Source organism: Eschrichtius robustus, chromosome 8 (genome assembly GCF_028021215.1).
Source record: "Eschrichtius robustus isolate mEscRob2 chromosome 8, mEscRob2.pri, whole genome shotgun sequence".
Classification (NCBI taxonomy): Eukaryota; Metazoa; Chordata; class Mammalia; order Artiodactyla; family Eschrichtiidae; genus Eschrichtius; species Eschrichtius robustus.
In genome coordinates, this window is record NC_090831.1 from 116,116,738 (window position 1) to 116,138,931 (window position 22,194).

The window sequence follows — 22,194 nt, forward strand, 5'->3', positions numbered from 1 at the left end:
CGTTCACACCAGTGTATGAAACTGAGATCAGACCCTCGTGGGGAAGTACGTTTTGTGAGGCAGAATGGCATAGGTATTCCAGAAGGTTGAGAAGGAAAAGGGGTACCGTATTGGTTAGGACTTCTGGATTACAAATGATAGAAACTCAACTCAAACGAACCTAAAAGCACAAGCTAACTTAAGCTTGGAGGATGCAAGGAAGACTACAGGAAGCGGACCTTGACCTGGAATTTGTACATCCTTGACATTCTCCATGTTTGTCTTAAATTCTTGCTTGTCCCTGTTAGAGCTTTCTGCAGGCAGTTCTCACCATGTGGTAAAACATGGCCACCAACAGCTCTGGATTCATATATTCCCAGTTTAGCATCTCCAGGAGAAAAACAGAGCTTTCCTCATGCAGTTTCCATGTATATACATCCAGTGAAGGATTCTGACTGGCCCTGACTCAGTCATGTGTGTCCATCCTGTGGACCAGTCACTGTTGCCAAGGAGATGAGATACCATGATCGGCCATGCCTGGATGGTGAGTCCATCCCCGTGACCAGAGGGACAGGGTGCTATCGTCGACAGCTCCTTCAGCACTGCATGGGATGGGAGAGGGTGCTTCTTCAAGGAGGGCTGGGCAGACAAAAACAGTGGAGCCATCCAGGCACCCAAAAGGAAAAACAAACTTCATTTACAGGTTTCTCTGTTCAAGATCTTTCCAGGAGCTCCTCAAACTGCAGAAGAGTATTTGTGTAAATATAAATTCACAAGATTACACAATTTACATGTAAAATGGGGCCAGTTTTCTCACGAGGTTCAGAAACCAGCTCTGAAGCAATTCTAAAGAAATTGTGACAAAACTGTTTTTAGCATTAGCAATATTACTAGAGAAAAGCACAAAGACTCCCCAGGTGCCTACTTGGAAGGACAACTTTCATTTGAATGTAGAAGTATTATTTTGTTTCTTTTTGAAAAACAAAAAAAAATTATCTTGGTAATAACTAAATCAATACAAATATATTACCAAAGTATGTGTGCATCCCAATGTAAATGTTTCCTTTTAGATCTAAGAATTTAAGGAAATGAGGATGGGTGTGAATTTTAGTTAAATATAAAGCAGGGTTTTTAACATGGGGTTTGTGGGTCCCCCAAGCTGGTTACTGTCAATCAATCTCCTGCAGAACTTATTAAATTTAGAGGGAACTGGGTCCCACCCCAGAGATTCTGGTCAGGTAGGTCTGGCTAGGTCCAGACATCATTATTTTCTGAACGCTTGGCAGGTGGTTTTGATCAGTCGTTGAGGCCGAAAACAACTGCCCTAGGACAGTGTTTCTTGAAATGTGGGAGTAGTCATCTTGCATCAGAATCTGGAGAGCCTGTTAAAATGCAGATTCCTAGGCCCCTCCCAGGCCTACTATATCTGCTCCAGTGAGGAGCAGAGCTGTGACTCTATAGTTTAGTAAGCTCCCAAGTGACTTTTATACGTTTTAAATTTGAGGCGCTTCCCTGGTGGTCCAGTGGTAAAGAATCTGCTTTATAATGCAGGGGACGCGGGTTCGATCCCTGGTCAGGGAACTAAGATCCCACATGCTGCAGGGCAACTAAGCCTGCGTGCCACAACTACTGAGCCCGCGCACCTCAACGAGAGAGCCCACGTGCCACAAACTACAGAGCCCCCGCGTCCTGGAGCCTGTGCGCCACAACTAGAGAAGACCCACACGCCACAACTAGAGAGAAGCCCGTGCGCCGCAATGAAAGATACTGTGTGCCGCAACTAAGACCCGACGCAGCCAAAAATAAATAAAATAAATAAATAAATAATAAATCAATCTTAAAAAAATAACCATTTAAAATTTTTGAGACAATTATAGATTTACAGGAAGTTGCAAAGAATGTACAAAGAGATCCTGTGTACCATTTACCCAGTTTCCCCCAATGGTAACCTCTTGCATAACTATAGTACATTATCAAAACTAGGAAATTGACGTTGGTACAAACCATAATACCTATTCAGATTTTATCAGATTTACATGCACTTGTGTATGTGTGTGTCTGTGTGTGTGTGTAGAGTTCTATGCAGCTTTATCACGTGTAGGTTTGTGTAACCACTACCACACAGCTAAGATACAAAACTGTTCCATCACCACAAGCCTCTCTAGTTTTACCTTTTATAGCCATACCACCCCATCACACACACACACACACACACACACACACACACACACACACACACACACACACACACATCCCTATCCTTTGGAACCTACTAATCTCTTCCCAATCTCCATAATTTTGTTATTTCAAAAATGTTATATAAATGAAATCATATAATATGCAACCTTTCTAGGTTGGCTTTTTTCACACACATAATTCCCTTGAGATCTATCCAAGTCATTGCATGCTTCAATAGCTTGAGGGTTTTTTTTATTGCTACATAGTATTCCACTGTATGGATGTATCACAGTTTGTTTTACCATCACCAGCTGAAGAACATTTGAGCTGTTTTCAGTTTTTGTTTATTACTAATAAAGGTGCTATGAATATTCATGTGCATGTTTTATGAGAACATAAGTTTTCATTTCTCTAGGACAAATGCCCAAGAGCACGATTGCTGAGTCATATGGTAAATACATGTTTAGTTTTATAAGCAACTGCCAAACTATTTTCCAAAGTGACTGTAATGTTTTATGTTCCTGTCAGCAATGTATGAATGATTCAGTTTCTCCACATGCTCATTAGCATTTAATGCTATTTTTTAAAAATTTTAGCCATTTTGAGAGATGTATAGTGAGATCTCATTGTGGTTTTAATTTGCATTTCTTTAATGGCCTAATGATGTTGAACATCTTTTCATGTGCTTACTTGGCATACATGTATCCTTTTCAGTGAAATGTTTGTTCATGTCTTTTGCCCATTTTTTAACTGGATTTTTTGATTTTTAACTGTTGAGTTTTGAAAGTTCTTCATATATTCTAGATGTGAGTCCTTTGTCAGATGTATGGTTTGCAAATACTTTATTCCAGTCTGTTGACTGTCTTTTCATCTTCTTAGCAGGTCTTTCAAAGGGCAATTTTTTATGACATCCAATTTATTGATTTATGTCTCTTATGGATTGTACTTTTGGTGTCAAGTCTAAAAACTGTTTGCCTAGTCCTAGATCCCAAAGATTTTCTCCTAATTTTTCTAAAAGTTTTGTTTTACATTTAAGCTCGTGATCCATTTTGAGTTGATTTTTTATGTAAGGTGTGAGGTTCGTTTTTTGGCCAATGTATTGGCCAAATTTTAAAAAAATTCTATCATGACTTATTCCAAAAAATGTTTTTGTATATCACTTTTTACAGCATAATTTTCTTAGTGGTTACATAAATGTACGTGCTTAATTTATCACTATCTACTGGTATCAATGCTTTACCACGCTGAGTAACGTGAGGAAAACTTATTTTCATTTTGATCCCTTTATCCTCTTTAGTTTTAAAATATAACTATCTTTTTTCTCTAAATATATTGAACACCATATCAGATGGTGTTATAATTTTTGCTTCAATCATCAAATTTAAGAAACATAATTGTTTACCCACTCCATTGTTCTTCTTTCCTTTCCTTTCTGAAGTTCCAAGATTTCTTCTGTTATCATTTTCCTTCTGTTTGGAGAACTTCCTTTAGCCGTTCTTTTTGGTTTTGGGGGGGCGGTTTTTTGTTTGTTATTTTTGTTGTTGTTGTTGTTTTCTTTTTGGCTGCATTGGGTCTTCGTTGCTGTGCGCGGGCTTTCTCTAGTTGTGGCGAGCGGGGGCTACTCTCCGATGCGGCGTGCGGGCTTCTCATTGCGGTGGCTTCTCTTGTTGCGGAGCATGGGCTCTAAGTGCGCAGGCTTCAGTAGTTGCGGCGCGTGAGCTCAACAGTTGTGGTGGGCAGGCTTTGTTGCTCTGCGGCATGTGGGATCTTCCCGGACCGGGGAGCAAACCCGTGTCCCCTGCACTGGCAGACAGATTCTTAACCACTGCACCAACAGAGAAGTCCCCTTTAGCCACTCTCGAAGGGTAAGTCTGTTTGTGACAAATTATCTTAGTTTTCCTTCATCTGAAAATATTGTTATTTTCTCACCTTTCCTGAAGGATATTTTCACCAGATGTAGAACTTGTGGTGGACAGTTTTCTTCTTTCAGCATTTGAAAAATGTGTCACTTCTTTCTGGCCTCCATGGTTTCTGAGAAGAAATCTGCTCTCCTTTAATTGGTGTTCCCTATGAATAATATGTTACTTTTTCTCTGGCTGCTTTCAAGATTTTTTCTATTTTTTAGTTTTCAGAAGTTTAGTTATGATGTGTCTTGGCATGAATTTCTCTGGGTTCCTCCTACCTGGGGTTCACTCAGCTTCTTGAATCTGTAAGTTTTTGCCTTTTGCCAAATTGGAGACATTTTCAGCCGTTGTTTCTTCAAACCCAGGTGACATTTTAAGTTTGAGAAGCATTGCTCTAGAGTGGGCTTCAAGGGTCCAAGAACACCTCAAATTTTATCTTAAAATGCTGTGAATGTCCATTTTTCTTAGGAGAATGTCCACAGCTTTCACTAGATTCTCAAAAAATTCCATGACACACCCCATAAAGTTTACAAAAGCATTGGTTTATGGTCTTACTGGGTTATTTTTGGTCTTCTTGGCTAAAACCAATTTTTAAAAACTAGTTAGTATTCTTTCTTCTACCACATCTGTTGAATTCCTGTGTCCCAAAGGTTTCTCTAACCGTTTTGGGAAATATGATCACTCAGATGAATATTTCTGAGTGCCTGACCTGTGCCAGACAAATATTTTTTTTCCCCTAGTTAGTGAGAAGCGGAAGAGTTAAAACATTAAAGACACTTTTAGCTCATGAAAAGTTTTAAGTAACTAAGAAATCAAAGTAAACTTTGCTGCTTTCATGTCGTATGACTTTGTTCCTTACTGCTCTGAGCTGGATATGCCAGCGATCACATTACATCCTGAAAATATAATTCCATATACAGTACTAAAAACATGGCATTATGCAGTGGGCCCACTTTTCATCACTCTAGTTTGCTTTATACAGTTGGTAGCCAAGCACACATAGTTCCTCCAAGCAGTCTTGTCCCTGGACAATTGCACAACTGACTCGTCTGCCTGGTACACCCTCACTCCCCTTTGCCACCCACCTTCCTGGAGTAACTCTTGCTCATCTTTCAGAACTCACTTTAGGAAGCACCACCTCTAGGAAGACTTCATTCTCTCTTCTCCAGGGGTTGAGTTGGGTGTGTCTCCAATGTCACCCCTGCTTGCCAGATGTCACAGTGTATGGTGATTACCTAATTGTCACTGCCACCAGACTGTGAGACCCTTGGAGGCTGTGACTGGGTCTGCATGCTTTTGTGCCCCCAGCACTTTAATAAACATAACATGGCCTTAAGCGCAGCTTCCTGTGGGAATTCACCACCACCACTGACTGGCTAAGCCTTTCCTCCATTTCTTCATTAGTGTCATAAGTATCTCTTGAGCTCCTTCACATGTAGGTGTAGCAACCATATGTTCAACCCTTTCCCAGCAGGCTTAATCGTTCCTGAATTCTCACAGGTGTTTATTAATTCACTTTAGACTCTTTCCAACAACCAGTATACAAGTTACTGGTCTTCTCTTGCTAGAATGCCTATCTCCCTCGTTTTGGAAAACATGGACAACACTGACCTCTGCCATTTTCCTCCTTGGTCTTAACTACTGGATCTTATGAATTCCTTATTATTGTGTTTAAATTCATAGATCTGTCTTTCCTATCAAGGTATGAGCTCCTTGGGGGTAAAGACTGCATCTTATCCACCCCAGAGTCTCCAGGGACTGCTACAAGGCAGGATTCCATAAATGTTTGTGGAATGAAGTTTGGTGTTAGATCATCACAGCTCTGCTCTTCCTCAAGCTTAGCACATGCATTTCCTCATCTTCTCCACACCTTTACCTCCTATTTATCTTTAATCCTTCGTTCTAAGCCACTGTGAATTCTTTATGGAAAGGAGAAGAGGGCAGATAAATACACCACATTTTAAAGTAATTTTCTTATTCCTCCCAGGTACTATCTTGGTCGTCGGATGTTTATTGTTGTCTCTGACCCAGACATGATCAAGCAGGTGTTGGTTGAGAAGTTCAGTAACTTCACCAACAGAATGGTATGTAATTTTCTTTCTTCATATGGATGGATGGGGAATCATTCTAAGATGCAAGGACAGCACATCACATCTAACAGGGATGTGATTGGGCCTTTTGTAGGGTTTAGATCAGTTCAACTCAAAACTGTGCTCCCCAGTGAATGCGAGTTTTCAAAAGAGATATATAGTACTGCTACAAAAGAACGGCATTTACATTTAAGAAACACTTCAAGAAAGCTAAAGCTCAAGAGGAGTTGGGGCTAATAAAATTCTAAAACCGGGAGGGTTTTTAAAGCTGTGTTCAAAGCTAGAGGAATCCAGAGGGTCAAGTGACCTCAGTCAAGTGACCGAGGAAGACCGAGCAAGGTTAATAAATATCAGAGGGAATGCAAAATATCAAGCTTCCCGTGCTTACATCCTTCCCAGAGAGTATAAACATCTTAAGGCTAGAAAAAGAAGACAAGTAACATTACGAGGGAAATTCATCCCCAAGTAACAAGTCTCTAACCCACTAAAGGATGTACATACTCCATCTTTTTTTGAAAGCACATACCCTGCTTTTTATCTTTGATGAGAAATCACAAAGCATGGAAGAGGTGACAGAAAATGGCAAAGCTCAGTGCTGTCCATATTTTCCAAAAATGAGGAGATGAGAATTCTAGTAGAGATGATCAATAACTTTCATTTTGATTTTTGGAAAAAGTCTAAAGTGAGTTAATAAATAGCTGCTTGTGAGAATTCAGAGAATCACTATGCGCCAACCATTTTTGGGGGTTTTTTTTTTGGCAAATTAAACTCATCTTCCATTCTTATTGGAGTAGTAAGCAACGTATGCACTCTTTTGTTGGTTATTTGACAAACTTCTGCACACTTGCCATATATACCAGGCACTGTCTAGGTAATGATTAGAAAGAGATAGAAAACTCAGTCTCGTCCTTAAGGAGCTTATAGTCTAGTGACAGAGGCAGAGAGGAAAGAGATCAGTACAATATGGTACGGTGAGCATGGAAAACACTGCACCATCCAGGATGGGAACCAGGAAAGGCTTATTAGACGTAAGGTGCCTGGGACTGAGTCTTAAAGAAATTAGTAGTAGCCCCCTAGCTTTCTGTACTGGTTGAGCTGTCCAGAGTGGGTTTTTTTTTTCTCATTCAGTTTCACAGGAACTTATGAGACTGGTACAATTATCATCTGTATTTACTGACAAAGATACTAAGGCTCAGGTTAAGTGACAACCCTGGTCATATGACTAACAGGAGGAAGACTAATGGGATTTATGTGCCATCTCCCAACTCAAGTCCAGGGCTCTTTTTACTGTCGCTATTGTAACACTGCCTAGGTGACATCTCTGGATTATCAGGGTTTCATTGAGTAAGTGTTCCTCGCCCAAAACACACTTATCTTCCGGCCCCAGAGCACCATGCACACTTCCAGGCGCCACATGGCCACTAGAAGGCGATGATCTGGGAGGGGGTGATCGCCTGGCCTGCTAACTCCTCCATCACCTCAGAATGGCTGAAGGAAACGCAGAAGCTTAGCCACTTCTCTGCCTCTGTTTGCCTCTCTCCCCAAATACTCTGTTGTTACTCCCCCGTTCAAAGTCCCCTGAAGGTTTTTGTGGCCCTGGGATTTTAGAAACTGAGTCTGATGGTTAAAGGCAGTCATAGATTGCTGCTCCCCCAGACTCAGCAAGGAAGGTTGATTAGAGAAACAGAGGAAGCCAGTGAGTCAAGGGCCCTGACCGCCAAGCCGCGTGCTGGCAGGCATGGAAAGCACTCCAAGGGCTGCCACGGCTCTTGGCCACAGCTGAGCCTCTGAGCAGTGAGATGGGACATGTCAGCCATGTGTCTCCATTATTGTCACGTTCACATGACATCCAAGATGTAACCAAGGTGTAAGACCCCTCGAGCTGACCTGGAATAGGGCTGCTCTCTGACTGATGTCCTGGGGGCAGACACATACTCAAGATACACGTTCAAGCAGAGGGGACCAAGTCAAGCTGCCCAGTTTCAGTCCGTTTCTCCTCCAAACCATGTGTCTACCCTCCCTATTTTTCCCCACCCCCTGACTAAGATCTCTAGGCCCCAACCTCCAGAATGTGGTTCTAATTTCCTTCTTTCACTCAACACAGTGTCCTCAAGACAAAGTTCAAGTTTCTCAGGTGAGATTTAAGGGCCCCTAGAATTTAGATCCATTACATGTGCTCCCACCTCAGCTCTCACTGCTCCCCAGCTGGAGCGGCCTCTCCATTCTCTCTGCAACCTCTCCGGGAAGCCCTGCCCCAGTGCCTTTGCTCACGCTGACACCTCCACTAGAATTGGAGACAGCACAGCAGCGGGTCTTATATTTACTAGCAATGTGAACTTGAGCAAATTACTTCTTTAAGCCTCCCCTTCTTCCTCTGGAAAACAGGGATATGCTCTGCCTTACTGGGCTGTTGTAAGGCTAAATGAGATTATGTGTATAAGTCCTGCTTTACACGCAGGCGAGACAGGTTTTCACCGTGCACTAGCTGCGATTAACAAGAAGATCCTCCACCTCTCCTACACCCATCCAAACCCTTGGAATTCTTCCAGGTTCTCCTCAAATTCTGCTCCCCCCATGAAGCTTTCCCTACCTCAACCCTCATTTACTTTTCCCCTTCTCTGAATGCTAACAGCATTGATCATCTGCATCACTCATTTTCACAATCGCTCCCATTGTGCCTTCTACTATTTACCATGAATCAATGCATGGCTTTCACCCTAACTTGATTAACTTTCAGCCTTGTCCTTCTTTTTTTATACTCCAGGGCCCAAACACATAACGACTACTCAGTATCCGATACATTCTTGTTCAAGCTGAATTGACTCTCCATCAACTTGACATTCTCCCCAGATGAGCAAGGTAGTACCTGGAGATTCAATATGTACACCCTCTTGTAGGTCATTCACAAACATGTAAAAAGATCCATCAAAGATTAGATCTCTAGGAAACCCCAATGTTTATAATTTTCCATCTGAGAATGTAGCCACTTATCTTTAGCTTTGTTTATGGTCTTTAAGCCAATCCCATATTCATGACGAGACAACGCTTAGTGACTCAATCTTCAAAAAACCAACTCTAGAGTGGGATTTTCTCACAGGTTTTGAAAGTCAAATTAAATTGGGTTCTGTGGTTCCCTCTTACCCATATGCTTATTTATCTGCTCAAAGAACTCAAGGAGATTAGCGAGGCATGATTTTTTTCTTCCTGACACCATGCCACCTTCCCTCTAATAAGCCATGTTTACTTAAGTGTTCAGCGATTCAGCTTTATTATACATTCATTCAGTAAACAGTAAACGCTTACTCCATGCAAGCTTCTACCAAATGGTCCCTTGTGATGCAGAAAATACCTCAGCATATTAGTTTGATACATGAAGTGAAAAGGAACTTAAATAACGCATGATTTCATTTTCCAGCTGTAAGAACCCATCTCTGCTCACAAATCCAGGCTTGACTTATGTGTGCCCCTGACAGCCTACGAAGAGCGGCCGGGATGGGGAAGCTGGGTTCAGCTCTGAAATTTGGTGTGACCTGTAGGCATCCCATGAGGGACTGATAGAGTACATTGGCTGCAGTTGGGATGACACCACAGGGAACTCCCTGACACAAGTCAGTATTGAGCAAATACTTGAATTCAAAAATTGGTGAATGATATATTTTTTTCCAATTCAAGAAAACCGGGCTGAACAGACTCTACGGCTTGGACCCAGGGTGGCAGTTCCTATATCATGCTTTCCCATTCGCATTTTTGAGGCTCTCAGTTCCATGGAACGTGACTGCTCTCTCTTGACCATTTTCCGAATGGACCCCTTGGGCCTCTATCACTGCCCTCAACACTTCCTCAAATTGCTTCCAGTGGTGCAACCACAGTTTATCTTTAAACCCCCATCAGTCTCCTTAGCATGGATAGAACCTCAGTTGCCCCGGCACCTCTGGACGCGGCTATTTTTATGCAAGTATTTTTAATTAGCTCCTTCTCGCTATCGGGTACTCAATGAAGCCACGTGGGCAGCTCTTTATTTATTATCTGCGGAAACTGGAGCTGGGTCCGCTTGATTCAGCAGAAATGGTCCTAACCAGCAGTAGAACGCTATACTCCTGGCCTGTCCTTAAGGCCCAGAGTTGGGGAAGCCGTGGGAAGGGTGCTAAGAGGTAGGGACGCCTTTGGCCCATGTTGGGTTGGTCTAGTTGGATACGGGAACGGAGAGGGTGTGTTTGATCACTAAACCTGCTGCCAGGAGCTCTGAGACCTGGTCTGAGATGAGCACGGCAAGCAGGTCAGGCAGCAGGCATGCCCACTGCCGGGTTCCATCACATGTTTGTGGAGTGCAGTGGAAGGTGGTGGTGGTCACCCGTGTGTGGGGTGAGGTGCCAGCCCTCAGGGCCTCACAGGCAACATGGGGGTCAGCTCTCCAGGCACAGGTTCACACCATCGACTCACATCTAAAACCACGGGATAGATTTGGGGAGTGGTTTTATTCAGGACCCCCAGGGCCTGGCTCGCCAGGTACAGCCTCTCCAGGGCTACTTTCACCCTCTCACCACACGGATGTCGGAATCATAGGACGAGCTCCTGTGAAACCACGCCGCGCTCGGCACTGGCAAAGATTGCTAAAGCTCTGAGGCAAATACGGCACTGGAAACCTTATTACCCCCTGTGTCCGCAGCGGTGCCCCATCCCGGGAGCAGGATTGCGCGGCTGGTCACAGAGCTCGGGAGCCAGGCAAACCCCAGCCGGGGCTCCAGATGGACCGGGCCACCCGCGCTGGGCCCCCAGGGACCTGCCCGCTGCCACCCACAAGGGACAGAGGGGCCTCAGGCAGTTAGCCACGAATGTGCCTCGCCCACACCTGCAACAAGCCCCTCTCCACCAGCAGCTTTTGAAAACTAGCTCATCTAGAGTTTCCCGTCCCCTTTCTCTTAAATAAAACATCGAGTAAAAGAAAACATTCTGGTTTTCAAATGTGTGCAGGGAGATTTAAGTTTAAGTGAGAATGGTTTGGCCCATGACTTAGGGAAGCTCTCGTCACTGCAGTCAAAACCTGACTACTTTTTTCAGCTTTGCATTTCTTTTTTTTTTTAAATAAATTTACTTATTTATTTATGTTTGGCTGCGTTGGGTTTTCGTTGCTGCGCGCGGGCATTCTCTAGTTGCGGCGAGCGGGGGCTACTCTTCGTTGCGGTGCGCGGGCTTCTCATTGCGGTGGTTTCTCTTGTTGCGGAACACGGGCTCCAGGCGCGTGGACTTCAGTAGTTGTGGCTTGCGGGCTCTAGAGCACAGGTTCAGTAGTTGTGGCGCACGGGCTTAGCTGCTCCACGGCATGTGGGATCTTCCCGGACCAGGGCTCGAACCTGTGTCCCCTGCATTGTCAGGCGGATTCTTAACCACTGCGCCACCGGGGAAGTCCCTCCTTTTTCTTTTTAACATCTTTATCGGAGAAGGGTCAACTCACATGATGGGTCCACAGCTCCGAGAGGCAGAAGTTCTTACTTAAAGACCAAAGAGGCTGCAGAGAATCAGAAACCCAGGTTGGCAACCTCATTTGCCTGACCCCTGTCTCTTTTGAGACAGGTCTCGTTGTTTGATGTGAAGCATTGTGCTGTGCACTGGAAACCCTGCAGCCTGAGCTGGGAGCGTCTCATCCGGGGATGGGCTGCCCACAGATCACTCAAACCTCCTGTTCAGAATTTCCAAGAAGTGGGGTACCGCCTCTAGTGACAGGGGCTCATCGCTCAAGGCAGGTTATTTTTATTAGTTATTTAGACTACTGGGAAGTTCTCCTTTAGAGGAGCTGGAATTTTCCCCATAGCTCCCACTATTGAACCTAATTCTACCACCCAGGGTCAAAAAAAAAGAGCCAAATCTTCTCTTCCATGTAATACGCATTCAATAGATATTTTTTAAGTACAGACTAAGGACCACAATCTGATCTTCCAAGCCTTCTCTTTCCAGCTACGCATTCTAAAATCTGTCAGACTGTCCCCTCACCATCCGACTGCTCTTCTGAAATGACCAATTTGCCACTTTCCCTCTTCCAGTATCACATCTAGAAATGAAAATAGATCGGTTACTCTAACCAATGCCTCTGAAATCTTCCATCAGAGAATGAAGAATTCTAATGGAAGTTGTAGGCTGAAGGGAGAGTATTGTCATGGCAAGCTGGTGAGGGAGACAATGCTGTCATATTGCACAAGGGCTGGATTTGTCCTCCAAGTGCAAGATAAAAACTATCATGGAGCCAATCCTTAGGTCTAAAGGACAGACACAAAATCCAGTCAACCTTGACTCTTATCTCCAATTTCTTCTGCTTCATCAGAACCCCATAAACCACCACCCAGCTTTCCTTGGAGTGAAATGCTTTACGACAGGTAGTGTGGCACAGGACTGGCATTTGCCAGTATACAAATATACATAATGTACCATTTCCTCCTTTGATTCTGGAACCCAAACAGATGGGTTATGTTCTAAAAATTCCATGAAACCACAATTCTGTATAGTGACCATGGCACTCCTAAAGAATTTTATTCTAAATATAGAGAGGTATTCCTCTGCAGAAAAAATATCCCAGCAACTTGGTTCTAATATACAATTAAGTCCCCCCAGATACTTTGCAGTTATGTATTATAGCTTGTTTTGAGTGTTCATATTTTATCAGAAAATTATCATTTTCCTCTGAACAGGAGTTTTTACAAGGCTTTTGAGTTATGGTGGCTGGCTTCATGTTTCAACTATAATTAAAACAGTGAAAAGAAACAGCAAAACCGTATATCACACGCAGTTCTGAAGAATGCTTTGTCCTCCCGTCCCCCTACTTCCCCTCACCCTGCAGCCCCGGGGCTCAGGGCTCTGAACAGTTGTGAGGGCCCCCAGTTTTGACCATTTGGTGGGAGTAGCTGGTCTTAGGAAAGAAGAGAATGGCCTGGGAAGAAGGGATGAGGAGACCTCATTTTCTGTGTGCTTCCAGACTCAGCTGGACTGCCTCCTCCTCAGAGAAGGCTTCCTGGCCATTTAATCCCCTATCATTTTCTCACCTCGCTGCCCTCTCTCTCCTTTCATAACACTCACTTTCCCATGAAATGTAATGACAGCTATTTGTTAGTTTAGGAGGTAACTGTCTGCTTCCCTACTAGACTATCAAACTCATTGAGGGCCAATGCAATGTCTTCTTTATTCAGCACCGTATAGCCAACTTCTCGTATATATTAGACATTCAACAAACATTCGCTGAATGAGAAGAATGAATGAATGAATGAGTGAAAGAACACAGAAACATCATGGCAGGAAGGAGTTCTCTTGGAACAGCTCTGTTGGGGTACGCTTCTGAAGGACTCTCTTTTTCCCCTTTCCCTCTCCTTCCCCCACCCCCAGGCATATTCCAAAGACCCAGACACGGGTCTGTCAACTCCTGGCCCAACCTAACCAATCCAGCCACACAAAACCCCTTGCCAAATAGTTCAGACATGAAACTCAATCCCAGGAAAGATGAGCCCACCTCCAAGAAGCCTGCTGTTGGGTCCTCCGGGAACCCTCACTCTGCGGCGGGGTTGGGGGGGGGGGGGCGCGGCTGCGGAACACACAGAAGCTGCTGAGTTGTTTACAGTGATGACCACAGAGTAACAAGATAGAGTTGGGCCAGCGGCGCTCCCCAATCTGCTCCGGGTGGGTCCTCGGCCATGGATCTAGAGATCATTGTGCATGAGCCTTTATATTCTTTACACCCTTGCAAGAGAAGTCTCCTCATTATTGGTCACGGGTGACTTGAAGCAGAGCGTTTATCGAGGACTGTATTGCCACCGAGGTGGCTTGGGCTCCCTTGCGTCCTGACTCTCTGCTTATCGCTTTCCACCAGGCGTCAGGTTTGGAGCCCCAACCGGTAACCAACAGTGTCCTGTTTTTACGTGACAAAAGATGGGAAGAGGTCAGAAGTGTCCTGACTTCTGCTTTCAGTCCTGAAAAGCTGAATGAGGTAAGACCTGGGAAACGCAGACTCTCTTCCATAGAGAGCAGGTTTCCTCTCTCCAGATTCTGATGGGAGCTGGGTCACTTTGCCGTCACCTGTCCGTTGCCCCGCCCGCTACGCCCTTCGAACCTCCCTATTATCCCCAAAGCACAGGAAACTGTACTGGAGCGTCTGCCCTTTCTCCAGCCTTCTGCAGCCCCAGCTGCCATGAATCTGTAGTGAGTCAGCAAGCGCTCAGGGCACTTCTGCTAAATCCCAAGGCTCTGCCCCGGGCCCTTTGGGGGCACCCAGGAGAAAACTGGAGGGGCCCTCCTCAGACTTTCATGTGTAACGGATCACCTGAGAACCTTGTTAAAATGCAGATTCTGATGCAGTAGGTCTGGGGTGGGGTCTGAGACTCTGCATCTCTAACAAGCTCCCAGGGGACGTGGATGCTTCTGAACAATGAACAACACTGTACATAGCAAGGAACTAGAGAACATCTTGAGATGAGGGTGAGCTTTGAATCAAGTCTGAAATAGGGAAGAGGTGGCCATGGATTGCTGGGAGTACAAGGATGTCCTTGGGCAGAACCCTTGGGAGGGGCAGTGGTTATGCCCAAGTTAATCTTTGTGGCCAAGTCAGAGGGCAAAGTCTCATTTACAAGATGCTCTTAAACCCGGGGCTTTCTCCTTCCCCCACCCAGGGACCCGCCCTTCCCTACCAGCTGTATAAATAAAACTTACTGTTTGTCCTGCTTCCTGACCAAGTTCTCTCACACCGGAGCCTCACTGATGGCCCCTCAATTGCCGATCTGGCTTTGACGTCTGTTCTGAATTCCGCAACAGCAATAGCTCATGACCGAGCCCTTGAGCCCTTCTGATGTGACGTGGCTGAAGGGTTGCCTCAGTGTGAGTCCCAGGTACATGGGCAACTCCAGGGCAAGTGCCCTTCCAGAGCCAGCCACCAGGTCTAGCTGTTCCAGAATGCCTGGCCTTGGAGTGGCCTGTCTTCAGTTCAATACATGAGAGCTACTCTGAGCTTCAGCTCAAGATGCTCACCTGTATGGCCCTGCTGAATTCCTATAAGTCTTCTGAAGTCCCCCAGAAGACGAGAGGGTTCCAGACTTCATAATTAATCCCATCCAAATAGACTCAGAAACCAGGGATCCTGCCCATCCTCAGTGAGGTTTTTCTGTTGTTTTTTTTCCTCAATGCGGTTTTGATTTGTGTTTCCATATGTAGCCTTTACATAGCCAGCTAACACTCACACAGCTCTTACCATGTGCCAGACACCACTGTAAGGCTTCCTGTTCGTATTAGCACACTTAATCTTCACCACATCTCTGTGAGGTAAATACTATTATCAATCCCATTTTACAGATGAGGAAACTGAGGCCCATAGGGATTATGCGCTTCATGTCACATAGCTAGTAAGTGTGGCGAAGCCAAGATTAGAACCCAGTTCCAGAATGCTCTTAACCTCTCTGCTTGACTGCTTCTCCTATCTTGTTCTGAAGCTCCCTAGGACTGTCCCAGGGACTGTCTGGAGGGTGGAGGAAGGGAGATAAAGCAAATGGGACCTCTTTGGAAACCTAGGGGTATCAGAAGCAACACTCCTCCATTTGCTGCCTAAGTTTGGAACCAACTGAGGTATGGAAACAGGTTTCAGACAGAAACCTCCCTTCTCACTGGTAAAGCTGTTTGAGAAATGTAGCCTGCCTTCTGGTGGTGTGGGCTTGCTAATGCTTCACCCGGAGTGGGCAACTGCAGCCTCCCCCCGCAGGAGGGCGGCCGAGAGCGCACACTAACGTGGCCCCCCCCCCCCCCCCCCCCCCCGCCCCGATCCCCCCAGGGCTGGCCCACGCACGCTCAGTTCCTTCTTCGCGCGCCTTGGCCTGATAAGGGAGGGCAGGACCCAGCCTTCCTCAGCCTCAGGTACACACTGGAGTCACCTGGGGAGCTTTGCAAACCATTGCTGTCTGGGTCCCACATCTAGATTAAATTGGTTTGGTTTGGAATGCAGCCTGGGTCTGAGGGGATTTTACAGCTCCCCAGGAGATTCTGATGTAAAGCCAGAGTTGGGAACCACCACTGGTAGAAATTACCCACAAGGAAACCTGAGGAGGGGGCTGTCCTGCTACAGCTGGAACCAGGAGCCCTGCTCCACAGTTAGCCCTGTTATATACCGAGGTTTCATGGGAGAATTTGTTTGAAGGAAGGGCCTGCTTCTTTAAAAAGTTGTAAAGCATTATTTGGGTCATCTTTATTACACCTAGTCACTCAAAATGTTGAGTTAACCAAAAGGGGAGGGAGCGGGGAGGAGTGAAGAGGAAAAAAAAAAAGAATCTTATCGGGGTCTAGATTTCTTTAACACCCTACAGGATACACTCCAGAAACTGACACAGCATCATTGCCCAAACAAATTCAGTGCTCCTGAAATCCAAAGCATTTTCTCCTTTTGGTTCAGAAATCAAATTCTTAGTGCCTGAATTAGCTGCAGAAAATAGAGTTCCTCCAAGTGGTTCATAGCACTGAGATGCCTAGTAGTCATAAATAAGAGGGAGGGGGAAGGGAGGGGGAAGGGATGGGGGAGAGAAATTTTCATAGATAGATTCCCTGGGTTTTGCTTCAGATCTAGCTCATTGTTTAACATATTCTACAAGTGAACTTAAAGCTCCATTGGAAATCATCTTTCTACTCAATATAGTTCAATTTAGGTTCTTGGGTTTCAGTTGAAAGGATGCCATTCCGGGCGCAGAGTTGGTCACCCTCGTCCCCGCCTGTGGAGAGTTTAGACCTGGTGAACTTAAGGTGTCTGGGAGGCATCTGAGTAGATGCATCAGGCAGAAGTTGGCTGCAGATATGGAGCTCAGGAGAGAAGGGTAGGAAAGATGGTCATCAAAAACACAGACAGGGGCCACGGGGATGTAATATACAGCATAAGGAATATGCTCAATAAAACTGTAATAACTTTGGGGACAGATGGTTACTAGACTTATTGTGGTGATTGTTTCATAATGAATGCAAATGTCACGCCAGTACGTAGTACACCTGAAACTAAGGTAATAGTGTACCTCAACTATATTTCAATCTAAAAAAAAGAAAATTTTTACAAAAGAGAGAAAACACAGACATGGGTGAGGTCACCCCAGGAGTGTATACAGCATGAGAAGAGGGCTGGGGAGAACCATATATAAGTGAGGGGCAGAGGAGAGACCTACAAAGATGACTTGGGAAGAACAGCTTGAAACTGAAGTCCAGGAGAATGTGGAAGGGAAACGCTTTTCAAGGAGGAAGGAGCAGCCAAAGGTGTTAAATGCTGGTTAAATAGAAAAGAACATGAGGACTAAAACGGTCATGACAAAGATAATAATTTTCAAATGTTAAGCCAATGTCTGTGTGTTTCATGCTCCGTAAATCATGTCCTGGATTTTCTCTCCCCCACTGAATCATTGCTTCAGAAGGAGGTGGCAGCGGGCAACGTCCAGAACAGGAGGTCTTGGCTCAGTTTTGCACATGAGGCTCTCCTGAGCCCTACTGAGACAATGGTCTTGGAGTTGGGAGCTTTGTTGGGAGTGAAAAGTTTTCCTAATTCCGAAAGCAGCTCTCTTTGCATATGAAGAGCAGGGTTTGAGGCTTTGAGCAAGGAGCGCTACTCTACACCAAAGTGTAGATGGGGTGGAGGATCTTCCTATCCTACGGAAGATGGGTGGAGGGAGAAAGATGGGAGGGCTGCTTGCCAGATGTCAGTGTCCTGACTGCCTCCTTCCCCAGCGTCCGTGACCCTCCAAGTTTCTGGATGCTTCCCTGGACTTTAACCTCACATTGATTGGCCTTCGCTTTCTAGTCACTGGTTCTCAAACCCTGTGTTCTCAAACCCTAACTCTGCACCGGAATGGCATCCTTTCAACTGAAATGGCATCCTTTCAACTGATTTGGGCTGCGCCCAAATCACCTAGTGCACTTGTTTAACACACATAATTCCAGCCACCCCAGGACCCACAGAATGAGAATTTCTAGGGCAACTGAGAATCTGTATGCTTTACCAGTGCCCTGGCACGATTCTGGTTAGAGCCCTGTTGGAAAGCACTGGGGTGCGAGTCTTCCTCTTGGTCCCTCATCTGACCTTCTCAGACCCACAGACTCCCCCAGGCTTGTAAGAGCTGGGCCCCAGAACCCCACCCTCCTCCCCTGCTTTATTTTTCTCTGTGGCCCTATCACCAGCTAACATTCCACTTATTTTACTTATTTTTTCTTTATTGTTAACTGTATAGCATGACGCATATAATGGGCACTCAACAGTGATTTGCTGGATGGATGGATGGATGGATGGATGGATGGATGGATGGATGGATGGGGAATCACAGAACCAAGAAGCTTTCTACCTAAGGATATATGTTACAACTGAGATAAAAGGGAAACAAAAGGGAAATAATTTCATCAAAGAAAAATTACATAAGAGGATGTGGCCACTGGTTGGCTTTCTCTTTAGAGGGTCTCAAGTCTATGCCTATGTAGAAATAGAGAAAGCAGGTCACAGAGGCGCAAAGAGGAGAAGGAGGCTCTCCGAGGGCCTGGGGCAGAGGAGACGGAAGAGAGAAGCTCGGGGAACCCATGGGAGCCCGCACTCCACTCGGACATGGGAACCTGACTCAGTTTTCCCACAAATAGCTCTGGAATGTCAATAACCTCCAGTCCTTTCTGAATTAGTAAGTTGCTTTTGGACTTTTATTATCAAACTTCAGAGTTTATTCTTGAAGTAAAGATGTGTTTTCCCTTGGAATTCGGAGGCTTTTTCCTTCAGCCTCTGGCAGCCTAAGTACTTTACTCCCTGTGTCTGTAGGTGTCATTAATATTCATAAAGTTCTGGATGGCACTGTCTTTATTTGTGTGGCTATTAGGCTGTCTTGGCCAACAATGCCTGAAAGTTACTTTAAAATTAGCATTCTATCATGAATCCATGGTTTTATTTAAAATAAAATTGGTTTTTGGTTTATGTCTTACCAGGGATAATATAGAGAGATAGAGAACCAGTGCAAATTTGACTGACGCATCCCTGATCCCAGAAGAGACCGTCAAAACCATAGTCCAGTGACAGACGAGTTATTGGGATTTATATTAAAGGATGGCTGAGCATTGCTGGGAAAACAACTGATTTTTTTATTAGGGAAAATTCTGTCTGATTAGCCTATCAGAATTTTCACCCCATCTCCTAAGAGATTAATTTTTTTTAAAGGGGCAACCAGTAGACTTACTTGGATTTTTACAGACTCTTTTGCTAGATTCTTTACCAAAGACTATTAATAAGTAACGCTGGGATTGTGTAAAAATTTATTATGGGTCAGGAAGTAAATAGATTTAGTTTCAAGAAACAAAACTGGGGCTGAATTAATCCTTCTCTGAGGAAATACATAAATAATGGGATTCCCTGGGGACCCAGGTTAGCACTAATTTTATTTTTAAATTTTATAATTCATCTGAGAGAGGGAGAACACCATGAAATTTATGCATTCGTATATTTCTCTAAGTTCTTCTGGTTTGAAAAATATTAAATCAGTTGGAGTAAGTTTCTAAGACTCTTCTGAGATTGTGTAAGTCAGCACAAAAGTGGCAGATAACCTTCAGTGTAAGCAAGAATAAAATAATACATTTAGGAGAAAAGCATGTAAACCGTACTTATATGATGATGAACTTCAAGCTATGAATAACTACCAGGGAAAAGGATTTGAAATTGAGGATTGGAAAGGCCCCATGGTCATCTAATTCAGTAAAATATTGTAAACTGGCTTCCTCTACACATAGGGATTCACTGTGTATATTAAAAGCTTGGGGGGAGGGCTTCCCTGGTGGCGCAGTGGTTGAGAATCTGCCTGCCAATGCAGGGCACACGGGTTCGAGCCCTGGTCTGGGAAGATCCCACATGCCGCGGAGCAACTGGGCCCGTGAGCCACAACTACTGAGCCTGAGCGTCTGGAGCCTCTGCTCCGCAACAAGAGAGGCCGCAATAGTGAGAGGCCCGCGCACCGCGATGAAGAGTGGCTCCCACTCGCCGCAACTGGAGAAAGCCCTCACACAGAAACGAAGACCCAACACAGCCAAAAATAAACATAATAAATAAAAATTAAAAAAAAAAAAAACAAAACCAGGAATAAATCATCCCACAGAAAGAGCCTAATATATATTAAAAAAAAAAAAAAAAAAAGCTTGGGGGGAAAACTGCAGTAAATAAATCTGTTTAATTTTGTTTATTCTGGGTTCAAATAAGTTTTCAATAAGTGAAAACATGGGGAGTTAATATCATAGTTGGCTACTGAGAGAAATGAGGCTATCGACCACTATGCCTTTGGAGGTAGATTTCATGGGGAACTCCATTACCAAGTACTTCTAGCAGAGACCAAGCTCCACATTGGATGGACCACGGATCCAACCCAATATGGCAGCTCAAATCTTCTCAGTCCTCAAAGCCCAATAAAAGTGATGGACATTTGCTCATTTGTCCAGATAACTAAGCTGATGGTGACCCACTGAGTGGATAGAAGAGACCTGGCAGCTCCAAACAGGAGAGCCTGAAGCTGGCTGTGTGTCTCACCCAAGAGTAAGAGCCAATCATATCTCTGCACATGGGGACTCAGCTAAAGAAAAGTCAGACTGGACTTCCCTGGTGGCGCAGTGGTTAAGAACCCATCTGCCAATGCAGGGGACACGGGTTCGAGCCCTGATCTGGGAAGATCCCACATGCTGCGGAGCAGCTAAGCCCATGCACCACAACTACTGAGCCTGCGCTCTAGAGCCTGCAAGCCACCACCACTGAGCCCACGCGCCACAACTACTGAAGCCCAAGCGCCTAGAGCCTGTGCTCCAGAACAAGAGAAGCCACCGCAATGAGAAGCCCGTGCACCGCAACTAGAGAAAGCCCGCACGCAGCATCGAAGACCCAACGCAGCCAGAAAAAAAAAAATAAAAGAATAAGCTTCAGGATTTTTAATGACCTTTAAATCGCACACAATAAAATCTTGATTGACCAGACTATTTAAAAAAAAAAAAAAAAAAAGAAAGAAAGAAAGAAAAGTCAGACAATCAGACCTACAGGGAAGGCTGGTATCCCTCCCAGTCACCGCTGATCCAGCTCAATGCCTAATTTTTCACTTTCATCCAGATGTTTCCTGTCAGGAAGACACAGTCAATAATGTACGAATCTTAAAGGCGGAGACAGATGTGGTTATTATTCCCTCTAGGCCTTTCCTGCCTTGGAGAAGACATATTGCTCAGGAATGACTACAATTTTTAAAAATTTAAGTTGATCTGGCCAGCTTATGAGTAAATGCCTAGCCATGACCATTTCAGAGCAAAAGTCTGTGCAGAATTACAGTCATCACCACAGTTTAGTTTGGCCTTTAAATTTTCACTGTAAACGCTTCAGACAATCACGCACGAGGGCTTCTGTAACAGAACATGGTCTTCCTGCAGTGTTGGAGCAAGCAGATTTCTCTGGGCTGCATCAGCCGCCAGAAGCCTATTTTTAATATTTGCTTTTATTTCTTAATCCTTCCAGACAATAAAAATGAAAGTCATTATAACCAAGTACGGCTGTGGTAATAAATACTTCAGAGTCCAGAAATACATTGTCCCTGCCTGACCAGTTGCCCAGTTTCCAGAATGTCTAGGTATTTATCTAGCAGCAAGAGACCATTATCCTGCAACACAGCTGTATTCCACTGACACCTAGTCTCCTAATTAAAAGTGGTATAATGATGGCCTGTTTAAATTCTGGTTAAACATGTTCCTTTTCCATTTGCATTCAAAAGAAAACATAACTCCTCATCATGGGCACCCCATCCTGGGTTATAATTTGGTTTTCCTTTGCCAGCATCATAATGTCACTCCGACTTGCCGCTGGTTAAATCTAAAAGAGCATCTAAACGTGCCTCCCAGCTTGCCTGTTGCTTGGCAACACCAGTGGCCACCACCTCATCAGGGTGAGTTCTCATTGGTCACAACTCTTGACAGGAGCCACTGCTGACTTATTAGAAGTGACACTTGATTATTCACCTAGACGGCTAGAGCTGATACTTACCAGCAGGAGATTTTGCATAAAATAAGTC

At 44.7% G+C, this 22,194-nt stretch overlaps 1 protein-coding gene across 1 annotated transcript in view; it reads left to right on the forward strand.

Moving 5' to 3' along the window:
• The window catches only part of TBXAS1 (thromboxane A synthase 1), a 148,948-nt gene that overhangs the window by 60,823 nt on the left and 65,931 nt on the right, over positions 1–22,194 (forward strand). The window contains exons 4-5 of the mRNA XM_068550123.1: positions 6,049–6,145; positions 14,001–14,117. Coding sequence (XP_068406224.1) covers positions 6,049–6,145; positions 14,001–14,117 — 214 coding nt within the window. The remainder of the gene's footprint in view (positions 1–6,048; positions 6,146–14,000; positions 14,118–22,194) is intronic.